This window comes from Uloborus diversus, chromosome 2, assembly GCF_026930045.1.
Source record: "Uloborus diversus isolate 005 chromosome 2, Udiv.v.3.1, whole genome shotgun sequence".
Lineage (NCBI taxonomy): Eukaryota > Metazoa > Arthropoda > Arachnida > Araneae > Uloboridae > Uloborus > Uloborus diversus.
In genome coordinates, this window is record NC_072732.1 from 188,319,896 (window position 1) to 188,345,311 (window position 25,416).

Sequence of the window (25,416 nt, forward strand, 5' to 3'; positions counted from 1 at the left end):
TTTACTCGTCCATCTTATGATAATTTTGCTCGGGAAAATGTTCTTAAAATTGGAATAGAAAAAGAACAAAATCGAATTTTCGGAAAATCGCTTCGAGGTGCACACCCCCATGCTACGAACTAATTCTGTGCCAAATTTCATGAAAATCGGCCGAACGGTCCAGGCGCTATGCGCGTCAGAGATCCTGACAGACAGAGAGACTTTCAGCTTTATTATTAGTAAAGATATCTCAATTTTTTTACAGCACAATAAATATGACAATTAGTATATGCAAAACACTTTACAGATTGGCAAACTTTTAAATAAAATGTTTAGGTTGAGTAGCAACTTTTTAGTAGACATGTGTTTTTATTTCTGTTTAGCTCATCTCTGGTTTATATTAGTAATTAACTATGTGTTCCCAGATCATTCAGAGACAGATATATTTATGATATCTGTAAAAATTACCACATCAAAAATATCCTGCATTGAACTTATGTTGTACATAGAAATGTAAATAAATATATATGTTTTTTAGTGTTACAATGTTATCTGTTGTGCAGTTTATTGTTTAAGCTGGTTATTTTATTGACTAAATAAATTTATGGAACTCCTCATCGTTAATTTAACCGTCTCTGTCACTGTCTGATCGAAGTATTTAAAATCGATTGAAACATTTCACACACACACAATTCTGAAAAGTAGAAAATAATTAATGAAATAACAGAAATATACCATGCTTCTAAAACGAACCAACAAGTATAAAATAATTTCTCTAAGCTTCATAAGATTTAAAGCCCCTTACAGATTGTCTGGAAAATTCGCCATTGTGAGTATTTAATAGCTATCAAAATACTTGTGAGCTTCAAAAGGAAAAAAATGGGCGAATGCAAAATATATACCTTCAAATGTAAAGAAAGGTTGTCAATGAAAAAACTTACACCTCAGTTTATACTATTTTGAAAGTGATAAAATTGTTAGTTGAAATATAAATCCATTAATTGTTTGTCGCTTGTGCTTCCTATTTTTCCTTTTAGAGATTGCAAATATTTTGATATCCATTAAAAACTCACAATTATTAAATTTTACAGACAATCTGTAAGAAATTCTGAAAATGTGTGGGGCTTTAAATCTACATGAAGTTAAAAAAAATTATTTTATACTTTTTAGTTCATTTTTAAAGCATGGTATATTAATTTTTTTTATTTTATTAATTAGTTTTCAAATAATAATAAAAAAAACTGAAATAGTCAGTAAAAGAAACATTTATTAAAATTTTATTTTATAGGTTGAACAGTGGGTGAAAATATATTGCCACTTTGTTTATTTGCTGTTCTTGAAGGTGCAAATCCTAGTAACTTTTGAATATTCTGTAAAATAGAAAAAAATACAACAAACATAAGTTTCTTACATACATTTGCAGCACATTAACACACTAAAGAAGCATTTATTATACTTATGATAAACTAGTACCAGAAAATTGCATGAAAATAAATGATTGTACATGTCTACTATTTCATGCGTTTTTGATTGGAGTAAGAATTTTCATCATATCCATATTGTTATTATTATTATTTTTCATTTTAATTAATTCAATACACATATATAATGGAATTTGATCATAATTATTTCCTCAATATTCCCAAAAAATTTTGCTGTCTGATTTAAGATCTAAAAATTGGCAAGTATTAAGGTGCAAATAATACTCCAAAGAGAGCTAAAACTACATTAAAGGAAATGTATTATCGGATATATGGTCAGGTCTTAATAAATTAATTGCTTATAAGGTCATTTTTGGTCTGATTTCTTTGAATGATTTCAGTACTTAATAGATTCACATCTAGTGATGTGGATCGGGTAAATACCCAGCGGGTAGGTAAATATTTTTTGGGTATTTACCCAAGGCCTGGGTAAATACCCAAAAACTGGGTATTTTACAAAAAAATGTAGCAAAAAGTGAATGGGAAATTTTTTTTTCAGAATCTAAATATGAAATAATTGGTAAAACTGATACATACATATGTATTACACAGTTTATAATATTTTTAATTGAAAGACTTGATGAAATTATGAAAGAAACATATCGTGAACCAAAGAATTTTTCTTTTCAATGTCATAATTGGAGAAGTATAAGCAATTCAATGATGAACTTGGAAGAATAAAAAGAGAAGTTATTAAGACTATGATGGTATTTATTTATTTTATTGCTGTTTAAGTGATAACGTGGCAAATATAGAAACAGTTTTCACATTAATAAGCAAAAAACAAAAAATCAAAATATTGTTTTCTGTTGCCTTGCTTATTTGCATTTGCTCCCCGATACTTCATGATGAAAATTTATTCAAACTATTTTTAATGCACCCAATTAGTGATGTAGGGTGGGAAGATAAACTTTTTTTTTTAGTATTTATCCGAAGGCAGGGTAAATCCCCTAGAAATTGAGCATTTTGCAAAAAAAAACTTAAATGGTTTCAAAATGTGATGTTTCTTAAAAAAAAAAAAAAAAAAATTAAAAATTTAAAAAATTATGTATTATAATTTTTTAAATTAAAGGCCTAATGAAATCTAAGGCTTTATAAAAAAAATGATAAGCAGAATACGCCTGAACACTTGAGATAGGTTTGGAGGAAATTTCTGTAAAAGATATAGGTAAATAAATAGTAATAATAAATTGAGCGACATTTTGTTACATTTTGATGTCATGCAGGGACATATTACTCTGTTATAAAAGACCTTAAAAAATTGACGTTTCTTTCTTTTCTTGTAACCAGTTGAGCTTTTTACTTTTTGTAGAATGACTTTTTATTTCTGAAATTTGGTTATCAACATTGATTAGGCATATCCAACACATTTAATGTGAATATCATATTTGATTGCTAAGTTGTTTCACACAATAATTCTTTAAATATGTGATCAAAATACAATTTTGGGCAAAAATTTATTGTTTTGTATATGGTTGGTTCAGTGGTTGGAAGTAGCGCGCTACTGTAGTAGCTACATTTTTTAGTAGTTTGTAGTATAGCGCACTACTTTAAAAAAAAAGTAGAGTAGCGAGTAGTTCGTTACAAAAAAAAAAGTAGTTTGTAGCGATTTCTGGAAACTACTTTTGTACAAAGTTTCAAATAAAAAAAGAAAGAAAGAAAAACGCGTTTTCAAACGAATCTGACTGGTGCAAATCTTAAGAGAGTAAAACTTGCATCAATCAGATTCGTAAGACTGAAAAATACGAACTGACCTCTGACATATTATTTTGGCGCCATACGTTCTATCTGTTTGACGCCATTAGTTTGTTTGGCATATAAATTTTCACATTTTCCCAATATTCGCCTTGAATATAGCATGGCTTAGAAAGAAAGAAAAGAATTTTTTCCGTTTCATGCAAACTTTGCCTATTAAGAAAAAAGCTTTCGATATCAATGCCATATGCACATGCAGCCGAATCTCAACTTACGCTAGGGATGTGTTTCAAAACTTCTAGGTTCGCGTTGTGGAAAAGTAATCTATGCGAATTTTTATGAACATACCAATTATTTTTAGTTCTTGAAAACACCCCTCAAACTGTTTTAGCCCATTGTTCTTAGAAAAAGCTTTGTTATTGAATGAAAATACGATTAGGATGCACAAAAGCAACGGAAGAAAATGGCATAAAATGAAACAGTACGTACGTTACGTATAGTATGTAGCAATAATAAAATGCAGCACAACAATAGTACTGTTGTACAGTAGATACAGTAATTTTATTCTAAAAAGTACATCGAAACTCTGTGCATTTCTTCATTTGTCAGAATTTTTTTGTTTTCCCCTCAATTTTCAAACTTTAGATGAGTAGCACACTTATGTTTCATCAACTTCATATTTAGAACATAAAAGATGCGGGGCGGCGATTTGTACGTTAACAATCCAATGTTTCGACTAGTACGGTGCGGAGAATTTTGACTTTCAATGATGCTAAATGGAAATTCCATTCACGAAACTAATATTTAGTACCCCAGAAAGAAGGTGATATAAGCCCTGCGCTTCCGCTAAGAAAACTTTCGTGTTGCGGGTGAGGAATTCGCGTCAGCTGCAAAATTCGTTTCTCGGGTAAAACTTGCTATAAAGCCATTTTGCGTTTGTCAAATTGCGTTGTATCCCGAGTCCACTGTTGTTAAAAATTGTACATTGAAGTCAAGTAAGCATTTTTAGTTATGTTTCATGTTTCGGATAGTCAGTAGTACCGTTTGGGATATTTTTCCTATTTCTTTATTTTTTCTTTTTTACTGATTGAGTGTCGATATATTAACATATTGAAATTTCAATTATTAAATGTTGTGAGTTTTTGAGGTTATTCGGTAAAATTGAAAAATGCTTTTATTTCATTTTATCAGGGGCGTAAGAAAAGAGATGGCGTCCAGGTCCGCCCCCCCCCCCCCCAGCTTGAAGCTCAAAAGCAATTAATTCTTACGAAATATAACTTCCTTTACAATTAACTCCTATAATGGAAGTTAAAAATTTTTCTCTTTTGTTTAAAATATGCTTTTCACCATCTAAATCAATTTTATGTATATGTATGTATATATAAAATTTAAATGAAATTATGACTGGATTTATCTCAGTTTCAAGTAGCCGAGTTACACTTCTTGAAATAAAATATTTACTGCCAGGAAAAGATTAAAAATTTGAAGGTTGAATTTCTTCCACTTTTAAACCCTTTCTTGCAGGAAATATTCTTGCAAATTGTAAAAAATGTTTGGATTGAGGAATCGTTTCAATGAAGGAAAGAAAAAATAAATAATTTATAGTAATATTCCATGTTCAAATGAGCCTATATATCAATCTAAACAATTTTTTTAATTTTTATTATTCAATCCTCAAATGGTGTGTATGTGGATGTTATTTGTTTATTTATTTTTTAAAAAGTAGCGAAGTAGCGACTACATTTTAAAAGTAGTTTGTAGTAGTTTGTAGTTGCTACATTTTGAAAAAAGTAGTTGTAGTTAACTACATTTGTGATAAAGTAGTTGTAGTTGTAGTTCGCTACAAAAAAAATGTAGTTTTTCCAACCACTGGGTTGGTTATATATATATACATTGTGGAATACATACAGAAAAGTATTTTAGTTGAATATAAATTTTTGAAATAAATACCCGAGTAAATACCCATTTTGGGTATTTACCCGGGTATATACCCTGGGTATTTACCCCTAAAAATAAATACCCGTGTATTTTACATCACTATTCACATCAATGAATTTTTCGCAATATACAGTTCTTAAATAGAAAAAAATCATTTTTCCTATTAACATGGCATGCAGTTTGTAGTGCACAGAATGCTGTAGAAAGTGAGTATTATGACAGTGATACTAAAATATGAAGCAGTAACGCGGGCACCCAGCGTGCACATACCCTATTTTACCAGCCATGAGAAGCCAAAGAAATTTTTTAGAAAATACGTAGAAACCACTGTGCTTAAATTAAAGAAAAAAATATAATCCTGCATTGATTATAATTTTAAGAAAGGTACGTAACACATCAGTACTTTGTTTGAGCATATTTGTATGCAGCTTTATACGAAATAAGAGTTTTAAAAAATATTTTAAAAATCTAAATTGGTTCAAATTGATTAAACTATTATAAACTAATTAACTGATAGTTTTGAATGTATTAAATTTTGCAAAGAATTAATATATATACATGCTTATTTATCAATAAATATATCTGAATCGGTTATATGGTCACCACACTTATAAGGTCAGTTTCGAGAAGTCCCAAGGGGTGACCTTATACCAAAAGTCGACTGTATGCAGAAAAAATAATTAAAAAGATGTTACTTTGCTCTATGTCTCTCTCTTTACAGCTATTATTTCGGTAAGATCCTAGACAGAAGTTAGAAATACACAGCAAAAACTATAAAAGGCCTGCTTTTGCTCATATTTCAGCAACTAGACCATTAAGATTTCAGGATTTCACAAAAGGATTCACTTAATCTTAAGGTACAACTTAACGCTAAAAAATCAAATTCTAAAATAAAATTATTTTGGTTAGGATGGAAAACAGTAAATTTCATGTAATTTCTCCATTAAATGATTGAATATAAAACCCATTGTAACAAATACTATTTGCAGGGTTTGCCAATATATATATCATGATATATATCACGATATATATCCAGTGTTCGCGCTTAACTATCCGTAACCTGGGTCCCAAGGACCCATTACTGAAATAGATTTGGGTCCTTTGGTGGAAAAAATGAGTCCCTTAAATTTTAAACAGAAAATCGTAACGTATAAATGAATATAAAAAAAATTTATATTTGGGGGGAAAAAAGGCATGAAATAAAATAAATTGGTTAATTTTGCCCTATTTTTTTGTAAAATTATTTTCAAATAATACATGTGCAAGATTTAGTTATGTGTGAAACTATTTGGTCCGTTACAACGAGATTAAATCAAAATTTACTTTAAAAATGGATTTTACCATAAAATAAAAAACAAGTTCCTATAATTGATCAAGCAAAAAGCACTCCCTTAACCTTTGTTTTCCTGGAAATTTTTCTTATTGAAAAATGGAAACAGTCCCCCCCCCTCCCATTATCATTAGCAATTACATAATAATAAAAAAAAATCGCAAGCAAATGACCCAACGCAAAAATCGTGATCGAAAAGACAATACATTTTCTCATATAAGTGCGAAAGTTGCTCATTTGCAATCTTAAATCAGTATATTTGACCCTATATTTTGACTAGTTCAAAATATCTGTTTTGGCTTTTGTGCTATTTTTAAAATCGCGGCATTTTTAAAATAGCGCGATCGATTAATACCTGACTTTTGCAAGTCCAAATAAAAATAGCCCATCAGAAAGAGATGAATTACTAGAAAAGAACAAGGTTAAAGTGCTTTTGTATCAAATTTAAGTATTTGTAAGCAATTTAAGTATTTGTAAGCTTTGGACAATAAGAAGCCTGTAGATGTTGTTTACATTGATTTTCAAAAAGCTTTCGATAAGGTACCGCATGTTGCTCTACTTAGCAAATTAGCTGATATAGGAATAGGAGGGAAAACTTTCATTTGGGTAAAAAATTGGCTGACCGGAAGGAAACAAAGAGTAGTTGTAAGGGGTAATTTTTCTAATTGGAGTGAGGTCTTAAGCGGAGTTCCTCAAGGATCAATGTTAGGGCCTGTTTTGTTCATTGTCTTTATGAACGATATTCACAAAAATATTTCTGGGAACATGAATTGTTTTGCTGATGATGTCAAAGTTATGGGGACTGTAGAAAATGAAGAACAAGCAAATCAGCTGCAAGAGGATCTAGATCATATTACGGAGTGGGCTGATAAATGGGGTATGGCTGTTAATGTTGGGAAATGTCAAGTGCTACATTTAGGGCATGGAAATAAGTGTACAAGTTATTATTTGCAAGTTTCAGTCATTAGTCAGGCAGACAAAGTTACTGATCTGGGGGTCTTAATAAGTCAGGATTTAAAGTTTAGCCAACAGTGCAGCATTGCTAGCAACAAAGCCAATAAGATGCTTGGGTTTATCAATAGATCTATTTCAAATAAATCTAAAGAAGTTCTTCTGCCCTTATATAGAAGTTTGGTAAGACCCCTTTTGGAGTATGCTGTTCAGTTTTGGTCTCCTTATCTTAAGAAAGACATTAATGTATTGGAAAGAGTTCAAAGGCGGGCTACAAGGCTAATAAGTAGACTTTCCCACTTAGATTATGATTCCAGGCTTAGAAGGCTAAAAATGTACAGTCTTGAGCAAAAAAGAGACCGAGGGGACATGATTCAGCTGTTTAAATTTATTAAAACGAAAGATGTTACGGGGCTAAAGTTTAGCACTGAAAACAGGACAAGGGGTCATTGTTGTAAGCTATTTAAATCTCAGGCTAACATGGATATTAGGAAAAATTATTATTTTAGCAGGGTAGTGGAACCTTGGAACAGTTTACCGGAAGAGGTGGTAATGAGCAAAGGAGTAGACAGTTTTAAGAGGGCCATTGATCTTCACTGGGGATTGTAAATTGACTAGGAACGAGTCTAGCTGGGCCCAGAGCCTGTTGCTGGTCATCACTTTTGTATTTGTATTTAACAAGAAAAATGTGAAGTTCAGAACTTTGTGTTTATCTTAATTGGGAAAATGTTCACCATTTTTTTTCTCCCCTCCTTTAATTGGGGATGCAAAATAATGATTTTCAAAAGTAATTCTGGTTACATGAATGCAAAATAGCTATATTTTTACTGTGCAGTTGTCTTATATTAATCCTGAATATTGCATTGAGACCACTCTTACTTTTAGTTTTTATTGCTGTTTTCAGGAATTTCCTCAAGATAAAAGTTGAGGGAGAGCTTATTCTTGAAATCCTAGAATACAGTAGAATTGACTGTTTATGAACATGCAATATTTTGCTTCCAGAGCTCTGCCCAGGAGGTCACTGTAAGCTCCAGTCTTATCACTAAACTTCCATTGACTGGTCAACAATAGGGGTGTGTATGAATAGCTGATAAAGAGATAGGGTCATTTTAATCCATTTCTGTTGAATCTGGTCATTGAAGCTTAAAAGCATTTATTAAATAGATCTTTAGCATTTTCTCCAATTTTTTTTCTGGTTCTTATGTTTTGGGTTTTCTGGGTCTCTGGGACCCGATTTTTCGCAGAAGTTGCGTTTCTTTAAGGCGAATTTGCGTAAAAAACCAGCTATAGCGAGTAAACCCGAATCCTGATATCTTATATTTATTTTGCAAATATAGTGATATTTTGATGCTTTCAATATTTATTTTTTCAACTAGGGTACTTTCAATATAAAAAGTACTGTTACAAATCCTGTAAATAGTAATTATTGCAGTAACGTAACCTGCAAATAGTTTCCCGTAATGAATACACAACCCCTTTTCATATGGCTAAAGTATACGATCCCCTATTTCCTTTTTTGTTCATTGATAAAATTTGATAACGGTCTACTTTTTTCCAGAAGCATGTGGAATATTTGAGAGATTTCTTTTCGGTGTGTATATAAGCCGTTAGCGATGATAAAAAGGGAGTTTCGATTGAGAATTTGTTCTGAGAGTGTATTAGCTCTGTTTATTGCGAGGCATTTCGCTGTGTTGTTTTCGTATTTGGAAGTAAATACGTGTGTAAACGTTGAGTTTACAGTGTTGTGTGATAATTGCTTAATTGCTGATGAATAATTTAGCAGTTGTTGACGATATTTCCTGTACATAGTGTAAATAAATTTCCTGTATTTTTAATCAAGAACTGTGTCATCCTTTCGAGAAAGTTGGAAGCCGCAGTGGATCCGTTACAATTTGGCGCCTAACGTGGGGCTTCTTCTGGACTTTCTTGGAGTAAGTGTGACTTTGGACATTTTTTTTCATAAAGACTGTTTGAATTTATAGACTTTGTTTTTATGGTGATTACTCGCGCAATGGATGACCAATTAAATCAACTTCTGGCAGCAATTAATGCTGTGAAAAGTGACTTGACCGAAAGTTTGGCGGCTAATCAAGAACAATTAAAAAATGATATGGCGGCTAATCAAGACCAATTAAAAAATGAATTGACTGCAAATCAAGTACAATTGAAAAACGAATTGGCGGCTAATCAAGAACAATTGGAAAATGAATTGGCGACTAACCAAGAACAATTAAAAAATGAATTGGCGACTAACCAAGAACAATTGAAAAATGAATTGGCGACTAACCAAGAACAATTGAAAAATGAATTGGCGACTAACCAAGAACAGTTAAATAGTGATTTAACTGCTAAAATTACTACAAGTCAAGATGAAATAAAAAGTGACCTAACGTCGATGAAAACCATGATGGAGAATAACTAATCACCATGGGAGATAAAGTTGATGCTCTGGAAGAAAAATTTGATACTGCGGAAGAGCGTATCGCCAATGTGGAAAATAAGTTGCAAGAAGAAGACAAGAAATTTACTTCATTTAAGGAAGAAATAATTAAAGACATGGAAAGGAGATTGGCGACCGTGAAAAGCAGCTCTGTACAGTTTGGCGCTCCCACATCTGTTGCTCGACCGTCCATTAAACTGGCCACATTTGATGGGAAAAGTTCGTGGCAGGTGTACAAGACCCAATTCATGATAGTAGCGGAAGCGAACGGATGGGACTCTGCTACCAAGGCCTGCCATCTTGCAGCATCCCTGAGAGGTGACGCAGCGGACATTCTTCAGACCCTTCCGGACAGCCAGCGCCTGGATTTCGCCGCCCTCACATCTGCGTTGGAGCTTCGCTTCGGTGAGAAGTGCCAGAAAGATTTCAGTCGACTCCAGTTGAAGTCCCGTTTCCAGAAAACCGGGGAAACCCTGCAAGAGCTAGCGGCGGACGTCGAGAGACTGTCTCATCTTGCTTTTTGCGACTGTCCTGCGGATGTTCGAGACAACCTGGCACTCAACTACTACATCGACGGAGTTCGAGATCCGGAAATCCAGAAAGCTCTACGGATGGCGGATGTCAAAGACCTGAATTCTGCTGTTGTGTATGCGATGAGATACGAGGCCGCCCAAGAAGCAACCCGTGTGGATCGCCATCTAATCCGGACTCAGGAAGCTGATGAGTCTGATTCCAGGTCGTCCCACCTCGCTGAACTTGAGAGACAACTTGGTGACTTGGCAAGACATCTGAGCAGCATAACAGCCCAAAAGAAACAAGAGCAGAAGTGCTGGAAATGCGGTAGTGAAGGACACCTGCGAAGGAGTTGTCCGGCTCGCCAAGCTACGCGAGGGAAGGAAATCACCACCACCAGAGCTCTACAGATTTCCTCTTCTAGCAGTGGCAGTGATGGACTTTTCATTTACGCACATGTAAATGGGAACCCCTGCAGACTGATTGTCGACACTGGAGCCAATGTGACAATCATTAGGACAGATGTGGCTCGTGAATTTGGATTGAAACTGCTGTGGACATCGCCACGCGTAAGTCTCCAGACTGTGACAGGTGACAAAATCGAGATTGACGGTAAAGTGGACTTGGAAATAGTGTTTGGGAATGCCACCTACCATCATACGGCATTCGTCGCTAATATCATGGACCCCTTCATTCTCGGATTGGACTTTTTGAAGAAATATGACTTCACTCTCGACTTCAAGACTAATGAGCTGCACTCGATGAGAGAAGACATAGCCGTTTTCCCTGCAGAAAGTGATGTAAAATCCGCTCATCAAATAATAGCCCAAACAGATTTATCGATTCCCTCAAGGTCAGAATCATTAATACCTGTTGGCATACTTAAAGTTAAGTTTAAAATCCAAAAGTTAAGATATTTAAACTAAGCCAACATTAACTGGCCGTGTAATGTCAAGTTGGAGACAAGCAAAAAACATGTTTCAGAAAAATACATTTATTAAAAATGACTAGAATTTTATAACATCCCCATAAAATAACACCCCCAAAATATCATAACAAAAGTGGTTCCAGTAAATAAAGGAAAAATGTCACCAATATATCGATGTAGTCGCTGGCAAGTTCAAAGGATCAACTTGAAGACACACAAAAGGTCGCCCGGATCACACTTCAGGAATGTCCGTAATGGAAGGCAACTTTAGACAGTTCGTAGATCGGTGAACATCTCAGGCAGACACATAGGAACTCACTTCCCCGGCAATATTAATTGGCCGGACACAACACAAGTGTTTCTTCACCTGGACTCATACTAATTCCAGGACTTGGAAGAGATTTACACACCACAAAAAAACCCCGCGCTAGCATCGCGGGGAAACCCCCCCCCCCCCACACGTGAGCCGGACTAGGCTTCACGATCAAAACAACAACTGGGGATCGTTGAGAGAAGAGAGACTGCTCCCCGAGTGCTGCCACTCGCCACAATATATATGTTTTATCAGCCAATGAGATTCCATGCCTCGATGACGTCACCACACTAACTTCTACTTCGACCATCACTCATTTGTTTATTCCACTGCCGCGAATATTCGTACTCCTCTCCATAGCACGTGCGGTCAACAAGTGGAATTAATTCGAATCAATTAGGTGACAACTCAACTTTTTCTGAATCGACACATCGAGACATGCAATCTTCGATGATTTCAGTAAACAGTCGCCATTAATTATGGCGTGGGGGAATTGTCGATTGAAGTGTTAGCACCAACTAGTTGACAAGTTCTACTTTTACCAGACTGGGCTTAAAGTAGGTACACTTAACTTTAAATTATTTTCTTTAAATTATCGGCTGTGGACCGAGAATAAAAATAAAATAATATTTATGCCAACAAATTCCCCCCTTCTCGGTCACACAGCACGATACACTTCAAAACGACATGAAAACTGACATATTTCAAACAACAATTTAAAAAATTTTAAACACTTTTGAGAAACATTGAATATTTTACACATTTGAATATTAAACTTTTACATTTTCATAATTACCAAAAATGAGTTTGCACATTTTTTTCAATGTACCCCGAGTCAGAGGCTTGGTAAACGTATCCGCAGGATTTTCTGTGCTTTTCACATATTTTAATTCAAATGTATTCTCCTCTACTAAGTTTCTCAAAAAATGATATCTGACATCAATATGCTTTGTTCTGGAATTTTCTATAGGGGAATTTGAAAATTCATTTGCAACTATATTGTCACAATTAATTACAGACCCGTTAAATTTATATCCAGCTATTTCAAAATGTGATGTTTCTTCTAAAATTCTTTTTAACCACACCACCTCTTTTGCAGCTTCTGTCAAAGAGATATACTCAGCTTCCATGGTGGACAATGAAACACACTTTTGTTTAAATGTTCGCCAGATAATAGGTACTTTGTCAATGTAAATAATAATTCCCCCCATCGAAATCCTATCGTCCCTATTAGCAGCATAGTCTGAGTCAGAAAAACCATTGATTTTAATTTCATTTATTGCAGATAGACTTAATTTATAATAGTTTGTATATTTTAAATAACCTAAAAGTCTTAATAAACACTGCCAATGTTTTTTACCCGGATTTGCTTGAAATTGAGATAATAGATTAACTGTATAGGCAATATCCGGTCTAGTTTTCCCTGCTATATAGGACAAACATCCCAATAAATTGCGATAAGGTACTTTCTCCATTTCTTTTATTTCTTGGTCCGTTTTTGGACAATCACTTAAAGACAAAATTGTACCTTTCGCTATTGGGAGGGTCGAGTATGGGTATTGATACTTTTCAAAATTTTCACAAACTGTCTTAATATAAGAATTTTGGTGTATAAAAATTCCCCCATTTATTTCTTCAAATTCTACCCCTAATAATTTTTTAGTTCTCCCTAATTCTTTAATATCGTAATGTTTTGATAAATCCTGAATTGTTTCCTGAATTATGATTTCATTTTTTCCAAAAATTATTATATCATCTACATACATCAATAAAAACACATTTCTGTTTCTTGTATAGACACAGTTACTACATTTAAATTTCAAAAAATTTAGACCTTGGAGAACCTTATCAATTTCCAGGTACCAATTTCTCCCCGATTGATGGAGACCATATAGCGATTTCTTTAGACGGCATACCCAGTCTTCTTTTCCCGGGATTACAAAACCCTGTGGTTGTCGCATATAGATTTCTTCATGCAAATCAGCATAAAGGTATGCGTTTTTTACGTCTAATTGAAAATGGCTCCAACCCAGGAATATCACCAGAATTGAGAAAAACATTCTGATCAGGGAGAAATTGATAACTGGGGAGAAAACCTGAGAATACGATTCTCCTGCCACCTGCCTGTTTCCCATCGCAACCAATCTGCTTTTAAACCTGGCAATTTCCCCTTTAGCATTCCTCTTCAAGTCATAGACCCACTTATTACCAAGTACTGGTTTACCCACTGGCTGGGGAACTAACTGCCACACCCCCCTTTCTTGAATCATTTTCATTTCTTCAGACATGGCTTCTTGCCAATGTTTTACTTCTGGGGTTTTCAAGCATTGATTATAGTTTTGGGGAATTAGCACTTCTGACAAATTTGCCTCTGGCTCGGGTTCCATTTGTTCCTTAGAGGAATTAAAAATATCAAACAAAGGATTATAAGGTACATTTTTACTTTTGAAATCAAATAGCTCAGGATTGTAAACAATGTTATTCTTCTTACAATATTTTTCTACATCATTGGGTGACCTCAACCTTGTTTTATTTCCCTTTTCATAGTAGTAGATATCAGTACGGTCCCCTGTCTTTCTTTTTACTGCATCCCTTACCCATTCAATTTCCTCACAAGGGGTGGGAGCCTTTCTTTCATCTATCTCTTTATTTAAGAGAACTTCACTCATAGGTTTAATAAAAGAATAATCATCATCATTGTCTACATTCCCATTCAAGTTTGATTTCCCCCAAATTAAATTTTCCCTGAAGTCCACATTGATAGTTTCAAAAATTTTCTTTAGCTCTGGGTCCCAAATTCTGTACCCTTTTGCTTGGGTTGCGTATCCCACCATTATGCCCTTCTTACTCCTTGAGTCAAATTTCTTTAGATTTTGTTTTGGCATGCCTCTGTAGGCAATACATCCAAACTTCCGGAAATGCCTTACTGAAGGCTTGTTTCCCCAGAACAGCTCAAATGGGGTTTTCCCCCTTTCTTTTAGAACTGTTCTATTCCTGACATAATTAAAGCATAAGGCGGCTTCCGCCCAAAATTCTTCCTTTAGTCCAGAGTCTTTCAGCATCGCCCTAACCCCATTCATCAAGGTCAAATTGTATCTTTCTACTACTCCATTCTGTTCGGGAGTGTAAGGGTTGGTTCTCTCTATGCTGATGCCTTCTTTAATTAAGTGGGTCTCAAAATTAGAATTTGTAAATTCCCCCCCATTATCAGACCTTATGGCCAAAATTTTCTTGTTGAGGGCTCTCTCTACAGGCCTCTGGTATCTAAGGAAATATCCAAAAGCTTCATCTTTTGACTTTAGAAAGTAAATAGTGGACTTCCTTGAGAAATCATCAATTATGGAAAAAATATATCTTTCCCCCCCTAGTGACTCCACCGGAAATGGCCCGGCTAGATCCATGAAAAGAAGCTCAAGTTGTCTTCTAGACCTTATCCCTGGAGTGGGCTTAAATGAACACCTTCTTTTCTTTGCAATAATACAAGGCTCACAGTCTGGCCGGTTTCTACCTTTTATATTAAGTCCTTTGACACAGTTCTTCTTTTCAGTTTCCAAGATACTGTCATAATTAATATGGCAAAACCGTTCATGCCACAACTCCAGGTCTAATCCTTTGACCTCGGTTACATTTACATTTGGTGGTGAGTCACTACTTTGATTACTTAAAAATGAGGTGGGTTTTACAAAATACAATTTATCAATTAAAAATGCAGAAAAAAGTTTGATACCATCATTGTTAAAAATACATATTTTACCAGGATACCACCTTAAAGAAAAACCAAGACTGTCTATCCTGGATCCGGAAAGCAAATTTCGTCTAAGTGTTGGAGCATAATAGACCTCATTCAATGTGATGGTTACTAGCTTACCATCTGTTTTAATTTCAAAAACAATTTTCCCTACCCCCTCGACTTGACTATTTACATTGCCCACAGCTACCTCCATTTTTGTATTTTTAACAGGCCTCAATTCACAAAATAGGTCCCTATCTTTACAGAAATGTGCCGTGGCACCTGTATCCAGTAAAAATACTGGTATTTCCTCCTTCAAATTTGTGTTTTTGGCCTGTACTCCTGATACTTTAAGGATGGTGCAAAACATTCCAGCCTTAGGGGGATTACCTTGTTTGAAAAAATTACGATTACCTTTATTTTGATTATTTGGTTTTCTGCTCCAACACCGAGCCGAAATATGCCCCTTTTTGCCACATGTGAAGCAAACGCTCATTTCAAATTTATTTACATTTTCAAATTTCCGCCCAGTCTGGTGTTTATTTTGAACAGAAAAAGCATTAACACCTGAACGACTATTTCCAAAATTTTCATTTCCTAAAAATTTTAATCTCCCCTCTTCTGCCAAAAGTTCATCCAAAACATTTGAAAAGTTAAATTTACTTTCATCCCATCTATAAATATTTTGTACTATTCCCCTGAAATTTTGATCTAAACTACGTATTAGTTGAAATCCCTTTAATTTCTCATCCATTTTATAACCATTCTCCTCCAACTGTGGGAGCAAACACTTCAATCGAGCCGCGAACATTCCAATAGTTTCTTTTTCATTAATTCTGCTAGAAAAAAACTCCTCCCACAATCCGGCAACACAGGCTAAAGACGGAGGTTCAAAATTCAACTTTAATGACGTCCATACTGCATATGGATCGTCTAAATCATCAATTAGTTGTTTTAACTCATCCTCTATGTTGAGGTAAATAATCGCCACTGCTTGGCCCCTCCGTTTCTTTATTTCTGCCGAAATACCTGCTTCTAATTTTGTTTGGGTTAATTCCCATAAATCTCTTTCTATCAATACCATTTTCATATTTTTCGACCATGTTGCCCAATTGCAGGAGTTAAGTTTCTTAATGTTTCGATAATCCCGTTCCATTATTCTGAAAACTTTTGCAAATTTGTCTCCAACTAAAAAGACATTCGACCACGCTCTGCTACCACTGTGTTGGCATACTTAAAGTTAAGTTTAAAATCCAAAAGTTAAGATATTTAAACTAAGCCAACATTAACTGGCCGTGTAATGTCAAGTTGGAGACAAGCAAAAAACATGTTTCAGAAAAATACATTTATTAAATATGACTAGAATTTTATAACATCCCCATAAAATAACACCCCCAAAATATCATAAGAAAAGTGGTTCCAGTAAATAAAGGAAAAATGTCACCAATATATCGATGTAGTCGCTGGCAAGTCCAAAGGATCAACTTGAAGACACACAAAAGGTCGCCCGGATCACACTTCAGGAATGTCCGTAATGGAAGGCAACTTTAGACAGTTCGTAGATCGGTGAACATCTCAGGTAGACACATAGGAACTCACTTCCCCGGCAATATTAATTGGCCGGACACAACACAAGTGTTTCTTCACCTGGACTCATACTAATTCCAGGACATGGAAGAGATTTACACACCACAAAAAAACCCCGCTATCATCGCGGGGAAAACCCCCCCCCCACACGTGAGCCGGACTAGGCTTCACGATCAAAACAACAACTGGGGATCGTTGAGAGAAGAGAGACTGCTCCCCGAGTGCTGCCACTCGCCACAATATATATGTTTTATCAGCCAATGAGATTCCATGCCTCGATGACGTCACCACACTAACTTCTACTTCGACCATCACTCATTTGTTTATTCCACTGCCGCGAATATTCGTACTCCTCTCCATAGCACGTGCGGTCAACAAGTGGAATTAATTCGAATCAATTAGGTGACAACTCAACTTTTTCTGAATCGACACATCGAGACATGCAATCTTCGATGATTTCAGTAAACAGTCGCCATTAATTATGGCGTGGGGGAATTGTCGATTGAAGTGTTAGCACCAACTAGTTGACAAGTTCTACTTTTACCAGACTGGGCTTAAAGTAGGTACACTTAACTTTAAATTATTTTCTTTAAATTATCGGCTGTGGACCGAGAATAAAAATAAAATAATATTTATGCCAACAATACCTGGCTCCCTTGAAGGAAGCAATAGTTTTCGATTTGGACTCATTGAATACCCTAACCTAAGCAATAACCTAAAAGGAGTGCTGGTAGCATCTACGCTTGTGGACCTTTCTAAGGATGTAATTCCTGTGAGAGTCGTCAACGTGAGTGAAAGGCCAAGGAATATCCAGAAAGGTGAAGTGTTAGCAACTTGTACTCCAGTAAACTGCATCATTAGAAGAATCAATTCCCCCGAGACTGTGTCTTCTGAGTCCTTGACATCGAAGTTAATTGGGAGTGCAACATTAACGAAAGATCAAAGAACTGCTGCGGAACAATTGGTGGACGACTTCAAGCATCTGTTTTCATCTATATCGGAGGATGTGGGCCGGACGAATTTAACGCAGCATAGGATCTGCACTGGAGAACACCCCCCCCTATTAAACAGCATCCAAGACGACTATTGTTTGCCAAGAAGGAAGAGGTTGAGACCCTCCTGAAAGAGATGAAGGAGAATGATGTAATCGAACCCTCATCCAGTCCTTGGGCCTCTCCCATCGTCTTGGTCCGAAAGAAAGATGGCTCCACCAGATTTTGTGTCGATTATTGACGACTGAATGAATGAAATCACCAAGAAAGACAGTTACCCTCTTCCACGGATAGACGACACCTTGGACACTCTTTCCGGACACAAGTGGTTTTCGACCCTGGACTTGAAGAGCGGCTACTGGCAGGTTGAGATACACCCTGAGGACCAAGAGAAGACAGCGTTTACAACTGGACAAGGCTTATGGCAGTTCAAAGTGATGCCCTTCGGCCTCTGCAATGCACCAGCTACGTTCGAGCGTCTTATGGAGACAGTGTTAAGAGGACTTTCCTACGAATCCTGTCTGGTCTACTTAGACGATATCATCATCGTCGGACGCAGTTTCGAAGAACATCTGGCAAATCTTAGGAAGGTGCTGCAGAAGCTTAAGGAAGCCAATCTGAAGTTAAGCCCGTCCAAATGTAATTTGTTCCGCCGGGAAGTGAACTACCTTGGTCACATCATCTCTTCTGAAGGTGTACAAACCGATCCAGAAAAGGTATCTGCAGTCAAGAGTTGGAGTCGTCCCGAAAACATCCATCAGCTGCGAAGTTTCCTGGGGCTCTGCACGTACTACAGGAAGTTTGTAAAGGGTTTTTCCAACATTGCACGACCTTTGCATAAACTGACGGAGAGCAAGCAAAAGTTTGAATGGTCCAAAGAATGCGAAGATGCATTTCTACGACTGAAGGAGGCTTTAACATCAATGCCTATCCTCAGCCTGAAAAATCCTTCATCCTGGACACAGATGCGAGCAACGAGGGCATTGGAGCTGTTTTATCCCAAGAAATTGACGGCAATGAACATGTCATCGCTTACTGGAGCAAATGCTTATCAAAGTCGGAGTGAAATTACTGCATCACCAGAAAGGAGTTACTGGCCATGTAGAACACTTCCATCATTACCTCTACGGCCGAAAGTTTCTGCTTCGGACAGATCATGCCTCGTTAACTTGGCTTTTGAACTTCAAAAATCCGGAAGGCCAGATAGCCAGGTGGATACAGCGACTCCAGGAATATGACATGGAGATCAAGGACACCGAAAAGGGTTATCCCACGGTAATGCTGACACTTTATCAAGGAGACCCTGTCCTGAGAACTGCCATTATTGTTCCCGAATCGAGAAACAGTATGGAACGACTAGCCCTACCACCTATCAGGTGACAGTGACTCCAATATCATCAGAACCTGATCCATGGAGTGACGACCAATTTCGAAAAGATCAACTTGAAAACCCCGACATAAAACCAATTTTGGAGTTCATGGAAAGTGACAGTCGGCGACCTAGCTGGCAGGACGTTTCCATCTTTAGTCCTGCAACAAAAAGATACTGGGCTTTATGGAATTCACTCCATCTACGGAACGGCGTACTGTACTGAAAATGGGAATCTGATGACGGCAAAACGTCTAGGTGGCAGTTACTACTTCCCCGATCAAGGATTTCAGATGTTCTGAAAGAAATACATAGTAGTGCGACTGGAGGACATTTTGGTGTGTTGAAAACACTCAATAAAGTTCGGGAGCGCTTCTTCTGGAGCAAGGCGAAGGATGACGTGGAGAAGTGGTGCCATTCTTGTGACGCCTGTGCTGCTCGTAAAGGACCGAAGAAAAGAAGCAGAGGGAAGCTACATCTGTACAACGTTGGAGCTCCTTTCGAACGAATTGGGATCGACATCCTGGGTCCTCTACCAAGAACTGCTGATGGGAACAAATACATTCTTGTTTCCCTCGACTATTTCACCAAATGGCCCGAAGCGTATCCCATTCCAGATCAAGAAGCTACCACCGTAGCAGAGACTCTAGTCCAACACTGGATCTTGAGATATGGAACACCTTTACAGATTCATTCCGATCAAGGGAGGAATTTCATCTCTGCTGTGTTTAAGGGCCTATGTCAAATTTTCGGAATTGAGAAAACTAGGACAACACCACTACACCCACAATCGGACGGCATGGTGGAGAGATTTAACCGCACAATCCTAAATAATCTCTCGCTTATGGTATCCAGAAATCAACAGGATTGGGACAAGAAGCTACCTTTGTTCCTGCTAGCCTACCGCAGTGCTGTCCACGAGACTACCGGATATGCCCCATCTCAGATGCTCTTCAGACGAGAGCTTCGGCTACCTTGTGATCTCGTCTTCGGTCGTCCTCCGGATGCGCCTGCATCGCCTGAGGAATACATCCAGGATCTCCAGGCCCGGTTGGAAGACGTTCATAACTTCGCACGAGAGCGAATCAACATCGCGGCGGAGAAGATGAAGACCCGTTAGGACACAAGGTCTACTGGACATGAATTCAACGAAGGCGACAAAGTTTGGTTATGGAATCCCATCCGACGGAAAGGTCTGTCACCCAAATTGCAGTCGCATTGGGATGGACCCTACAAAGTCCTTAACCGACTAAATGACGTCGTAGTGAGGATCCAAAAATCACCTAATGCAAAACCTAGGGTTGTGCATTATGATCGGTTAGCCCCATACTATGGCCATAGTTCATGAGTATTACATAAACAACCATGGTTGATAACATAAAGTTGTAAATAATTTTTTTTGCTTTTAATGTTTAGTAATATTTCTTGTTATAATTGTGTTTCCTTTGCACTATTGGTTATTATTTAATGTGTGTATTTGTGAACATGTGATAGAAGTTTGGCACCCTTTCTGGGGATTGTACTGCCCGGGACGTGCAGTCCTTAGGAAGGGGGCAGTGTTACGAATCCTGTAAATAGTAATTATTGTAGTAACGTAACCTGTAAATAGTTTCCCGTAATGAATATACAACCCCTTTTCATATGGCTAAAGTATACGACCCCCCTATTTCCTTTTTGTTCATTGATAAAATTTGATAACGGTCTACTTTTTTCCAGAAGCATGTGGAATATTTGAGAGATTTCTTTTCGGTGTGTATATAAGCCGTTAGCGATGATAAAAAGGGAGTTTCGATTGAGAATTTGTTCTGAGAGTGTATTAGCTCTGTTTATTGCGAGGCATTTCACTGTGTTGTTTTCGTATTTGGAAGTAAATACGTGTGTAAACGTTGAGTTTACGGTGTTGTGTGATAATTGCTTAATTGCTGATGAATAATTTAGCAGTTGTTGATGATATTTCCTGTACATAGTGTAAATAAATTTCCTGTATTTTTAATCAAGAACTGTGTCATCCTTTCGAGAAAGTTGGAAGCCGCAGCGGATCCGTTACAGTACATTAGTCATAGTAATATTGTTCATTTATTATTAAAAATATCCAAAAGGTTTTGTAGTATGCACAGTACATTTTATGATATATTAATACTTAATATTTTATGATATATTAATACATCAATTATATAACTAAGTAGTTCCGTATTGCTTTTTTACTTGTATTTTTTATCCATAAAATTATTAGCAATATAGCAATTTTAATTCATGTTAAAAGTGCCTAATTCAAAGTTAAACATTGCTCAGTAAAGAAGAAAATATCTGAGTAATGCATGTTATTTGTTTCTGATGAATTATATAACTGTGTAAAAGTATTTAACAGAAGAGAAATGAGTAAAACAGCTAATGCTAAATTAATTCCATTAAAATTGATAGAAATGCAAAACAAAATATTAGATTTAAATAATGAAAGAAACCTTAATTTTAAGTCTACATATTGTAATTATAATGTAAGATAATAAAGAGTGATTTGAGGATGAATTTACTATTTCGAAGACTTGAGTTTGTGCTAATTGAAAATATCGGACATATATCAAAATATCTGATATATATCAAAATATCGGATATTTTCGAACTCTGACTATTTGCCTTACAACAGCAATATTAATAGTAATCATAATAAAAATTTTGAATCAATGTTGGTCTGGAGTAAGCATGAAATTTATTCACTATCAATTCTTTCTTAGGATTTTCATCCTCATCCATGCCAATAATCGATAACGAGACTGAGTAAAGAGACATTAGGATCATTTTCACGAGGGCTTGTATGTTGTTAACCATAAATTAGTTTGGGAAACAAATTGCTTAAAGTTTTAGGCATGTATATAGGTTTTTTTTAGTATGGAGCATTTATATTTAAAAAAAAGATGACGTTTCGTGATGGTAACGTCATTATATTTCTGAAATATATTTACACTAAAAAGATTAAAGTAACAGAATCTTTTAAAAAATAACAATCACTTTTCACAATGCACTCAAAAGGACAAAATAACTTTTCTGGGCAGAATGGACAATTTGAGTATTTCTGTAGTTTTCAATTATTCCAAGAAAATGGCACCACAAGCGAAGAAAAGCGCGGCTCAAGTCACGTAGAAAATTTCTCTCTCTCATCATTATCTAGTTTTCAATCATAACATTGAAAACTAGATAATGATGAGAGAGAGAGAAATGAAAAATTTACATGTTGAAACATGTAAATTTTTCAGGGAAAGTTGGCTTTGAAATGACTAGAAATGGATTTTTTGTTTGTAGTGTCATTTTCTTAGAATTTTTGAAAACTATAGGAATACTTAAACAGTCTATTTTGTCCCAGAAAAGTTATTTGTCCTTTTGAGTGCATTAAGAAAAATGCTTAGAATTTTTAAAAAAAAATTCTGTTATTTTGTTCTTATGAGAAGTTTATTAGAGACATACCGAGTAGCCGAATACTTGGCCTTTCACTACTCGGTCCAGTATCGAGTACTAATTATGTTTTAAGAAGAATCACCGACACACACATGATGAATTTTGAACTCACTGGAATAGTAGTATAGACCTCAATGTCTATAAATAGTTTTTAAAACAAAATTCCAGCTGAAATTTAATTACGCATTATTTAAAAGATTTTGTTTGTGTCAAAAATTTTACAAAAGAGTTATTTTTAAAATTAAAAATAAACAAATAAATATAAGGTATGATTAATCAAGTTGGAATTGAAACAAATTATATCAATCTATTATAGTTCTAGCCTGCCAAACATAAATAATTTTTAAAAGCAAATAAAAAAATGTTAAAAACACAAATGTGCAGGAACACTGCAGACAGGTGTTTCTGGGTTATAAGGAATCTTTTTCAGTGCATAAAGTGTGAGCTAATGAACGTAAAGACATCCAACAAAAAATCTAACTTTTGTCAGATGTCTTTAAATCCATAAGCTCGAATTTTATGCATCGAAAAAGGCATTCCTTGTACCACCAAAACACATGCCTGCAGTCTTCCTGCACATGTGTGCTTATAACGTTGTTTTATTTCTTTTATTTTTCAAGCAAAGTTATTTTTATATTTCTTATAAATAATTTTTGTTTGTAGCAAAAATTCATTTGATAATTAAAAAATTAATATTTTCTATACTTATTTTTTTCCCCCCATTTTTAATAAATATGTTTTATCAACTTTGGGGACATTAAATTAAATATTTACACCATTAAAGCATAACAAACTTCATTATTCTCGAAATTTAAGTTTGACTTGTAAATTTGAATTATAAATGATTGCAGTAAATTATATGCTTAACATTTTTTATTAATTGTAAAATATGTCTTGAACAATATTCAATTTTTTACAACTACTTCGTATTGGCCGAGTATCTGATCAAAATTTGGGCGAGTAAGCCGAGTACCGAGTAGTTACCGAGTACTGGTTATGTCTCTAAAGTTCATGCATGTTATTTATATTAAGTATTATTAGTTCAAAAAGGCCGTACACGAAGGGTTAAAAAATTGCTAAAATATCAGTACAAAGTTTAATTAGTGAACATACCTGTCTAATTGACATTGTACACAATATGTATAGGAAAATAAAAGAGCAGTCACTATAATCGTCTCCAATTAGATTTCTATGAGAAAGTCCTTGAATCCAACCAATGGGAATAAAAGGAAGTTTGGCAACAACACGACCATCAAATCTGAGAAAATGAGAGTACATTTAACTTATAAAAACAAGAATATGATTATAATCTCCAAAACTACTGGATGGATTTTAACCATTTTTTCACCATAGATAGCTACATTAGCAAGAAGCAACTTAGGCTATAATTTATTCCTAAAAAACTTAGTTTAAAAAAGTTATGATGAAAAACAGTAAGTTTCATGTAATTTTCCCATTAAAGGATTAAATATAAAACCCATTGTTACAAAAATTCGTAGCCTAACAACGGAAATATTAATAGTAATCATAATGAAAATTTTGAATTAAGACTTCTCAGGAGCAAACATGAATTTAAAGTCATTTAAACATTTGGAAACTACTTTTTGCACACTTAGGGAAACATAGTTGCGAGCTTTTTTTTTTGTGTGTGTGTGCTTGTGTGTACTATTTTTGTTAATAAATAAAGCTCCCAGTTTTTTAGTGATCTTTGTTTTTTGTTAGTTCATATTTTAAAAAAATCTTCAAATTTTTATATGCTTAAATGTCGTACTTTCGCTTCTAACTGAATACTATTTCGTTCTTTATACTTATTACTATTTTACTTTTATGGGTAAGGAGGAAGCTCAATTTTCAATCACGTCAAAGCAGTGTGTTTTAAGTTCTTTCAGTTAAAATAGAAAATGAATGAAAGTAGCAATAGCGTCTTACAATTATTACTGACCCATGCAATGCCGGGTATTTTTGCTAGTTAAACTATATAGTTTTTAAAATCTTGTGTACAACATAATATAATGTACTATTTGCAAAAAGGTAACACTGAAATGAATATTGGAAACTATCATGAAGCAAACTAATGAAATTTGTATCAAAATATATATTCCAGTGAATAAAAAGAATGCAGCAATATAAGAAAGCATTGTTAGTACAAAAGCTTTTTTAAATGTAAAATTCAACAAATTTTTGTAAGAATACCAGAAATATTTAAGGGTATAATATAAAAAAGTTGCACAAATACAAAAACTCGTATGCTATCACACACACACAGAGCAAGGAAAAATATATTTGACATTAAAAAAAGATAAAAAAATATTTGCAATAAACAATCAAAACAAACTCACATTGAATTGAACATACTAAGAAGAGCCGTGAAGGCAAAGCCAATAGCAAACATGGATTTCATTTTTACCTGAAAAAATTCATCAAATGAGTGAAATCAGATTGCAATTAGTAAATGTATTTTACGATCAAAATGAAAAGGAAAAATAACTTTACTGTGTAAGCTGTTAGAGTACAATCACTGCAAAAAGATTAAAAATTTCAAGTACATCTTTCTTAAAATTTAAAAGTAAAAAGTAGAGCTACACTGATAGTAAGAAATAAAAACTTTTTAGTCTTTCTCAATTTTAAATATGTATTTCAAGGTTCTGTCATTGTTTTATTCAATCTGGGTCCCAAACAGATATTCTTGTAAATCTGGGTCCTTTTAGCAAAAATAGGGC

At 35.1% G+C, this 25,416-nt stretch overlaps 1 protein-coding gene across 1 annotated transcript in view; it reads right to left on the bottom strand.

The window, feature by feature from the left end:
- Positions 1-1,226: 1,226 nt before the first annotated feature.
- Positions 1,227-25,416, bottom strand: part of LOC129217573 (calcium load-activated calcium channel-like) — a 46,925-nt gene continuing 22,735 nt past the window's right edge. Inside the window, exons 5-7 of the mRNA XM_054851899.1 lie at positions 25,036-25,103; positions 23,810-23,954; positions 1,227-1,349 (exon numbers count right to left, since the gene is read on the bottom strand). Of these exons, the coding sequence (XP_054707874.1) occupies positions 1,257-1,349; positions 23,810-23,954; positions 25,036-25,103 (306 nt within the window). The 3' untranslated portion in view covers positions 1,227-1,256. The remainder of the gene's footprint in view (positions 1,350-23,809; positions 23,955-25,035; positions 25,104-25,416) is intronic.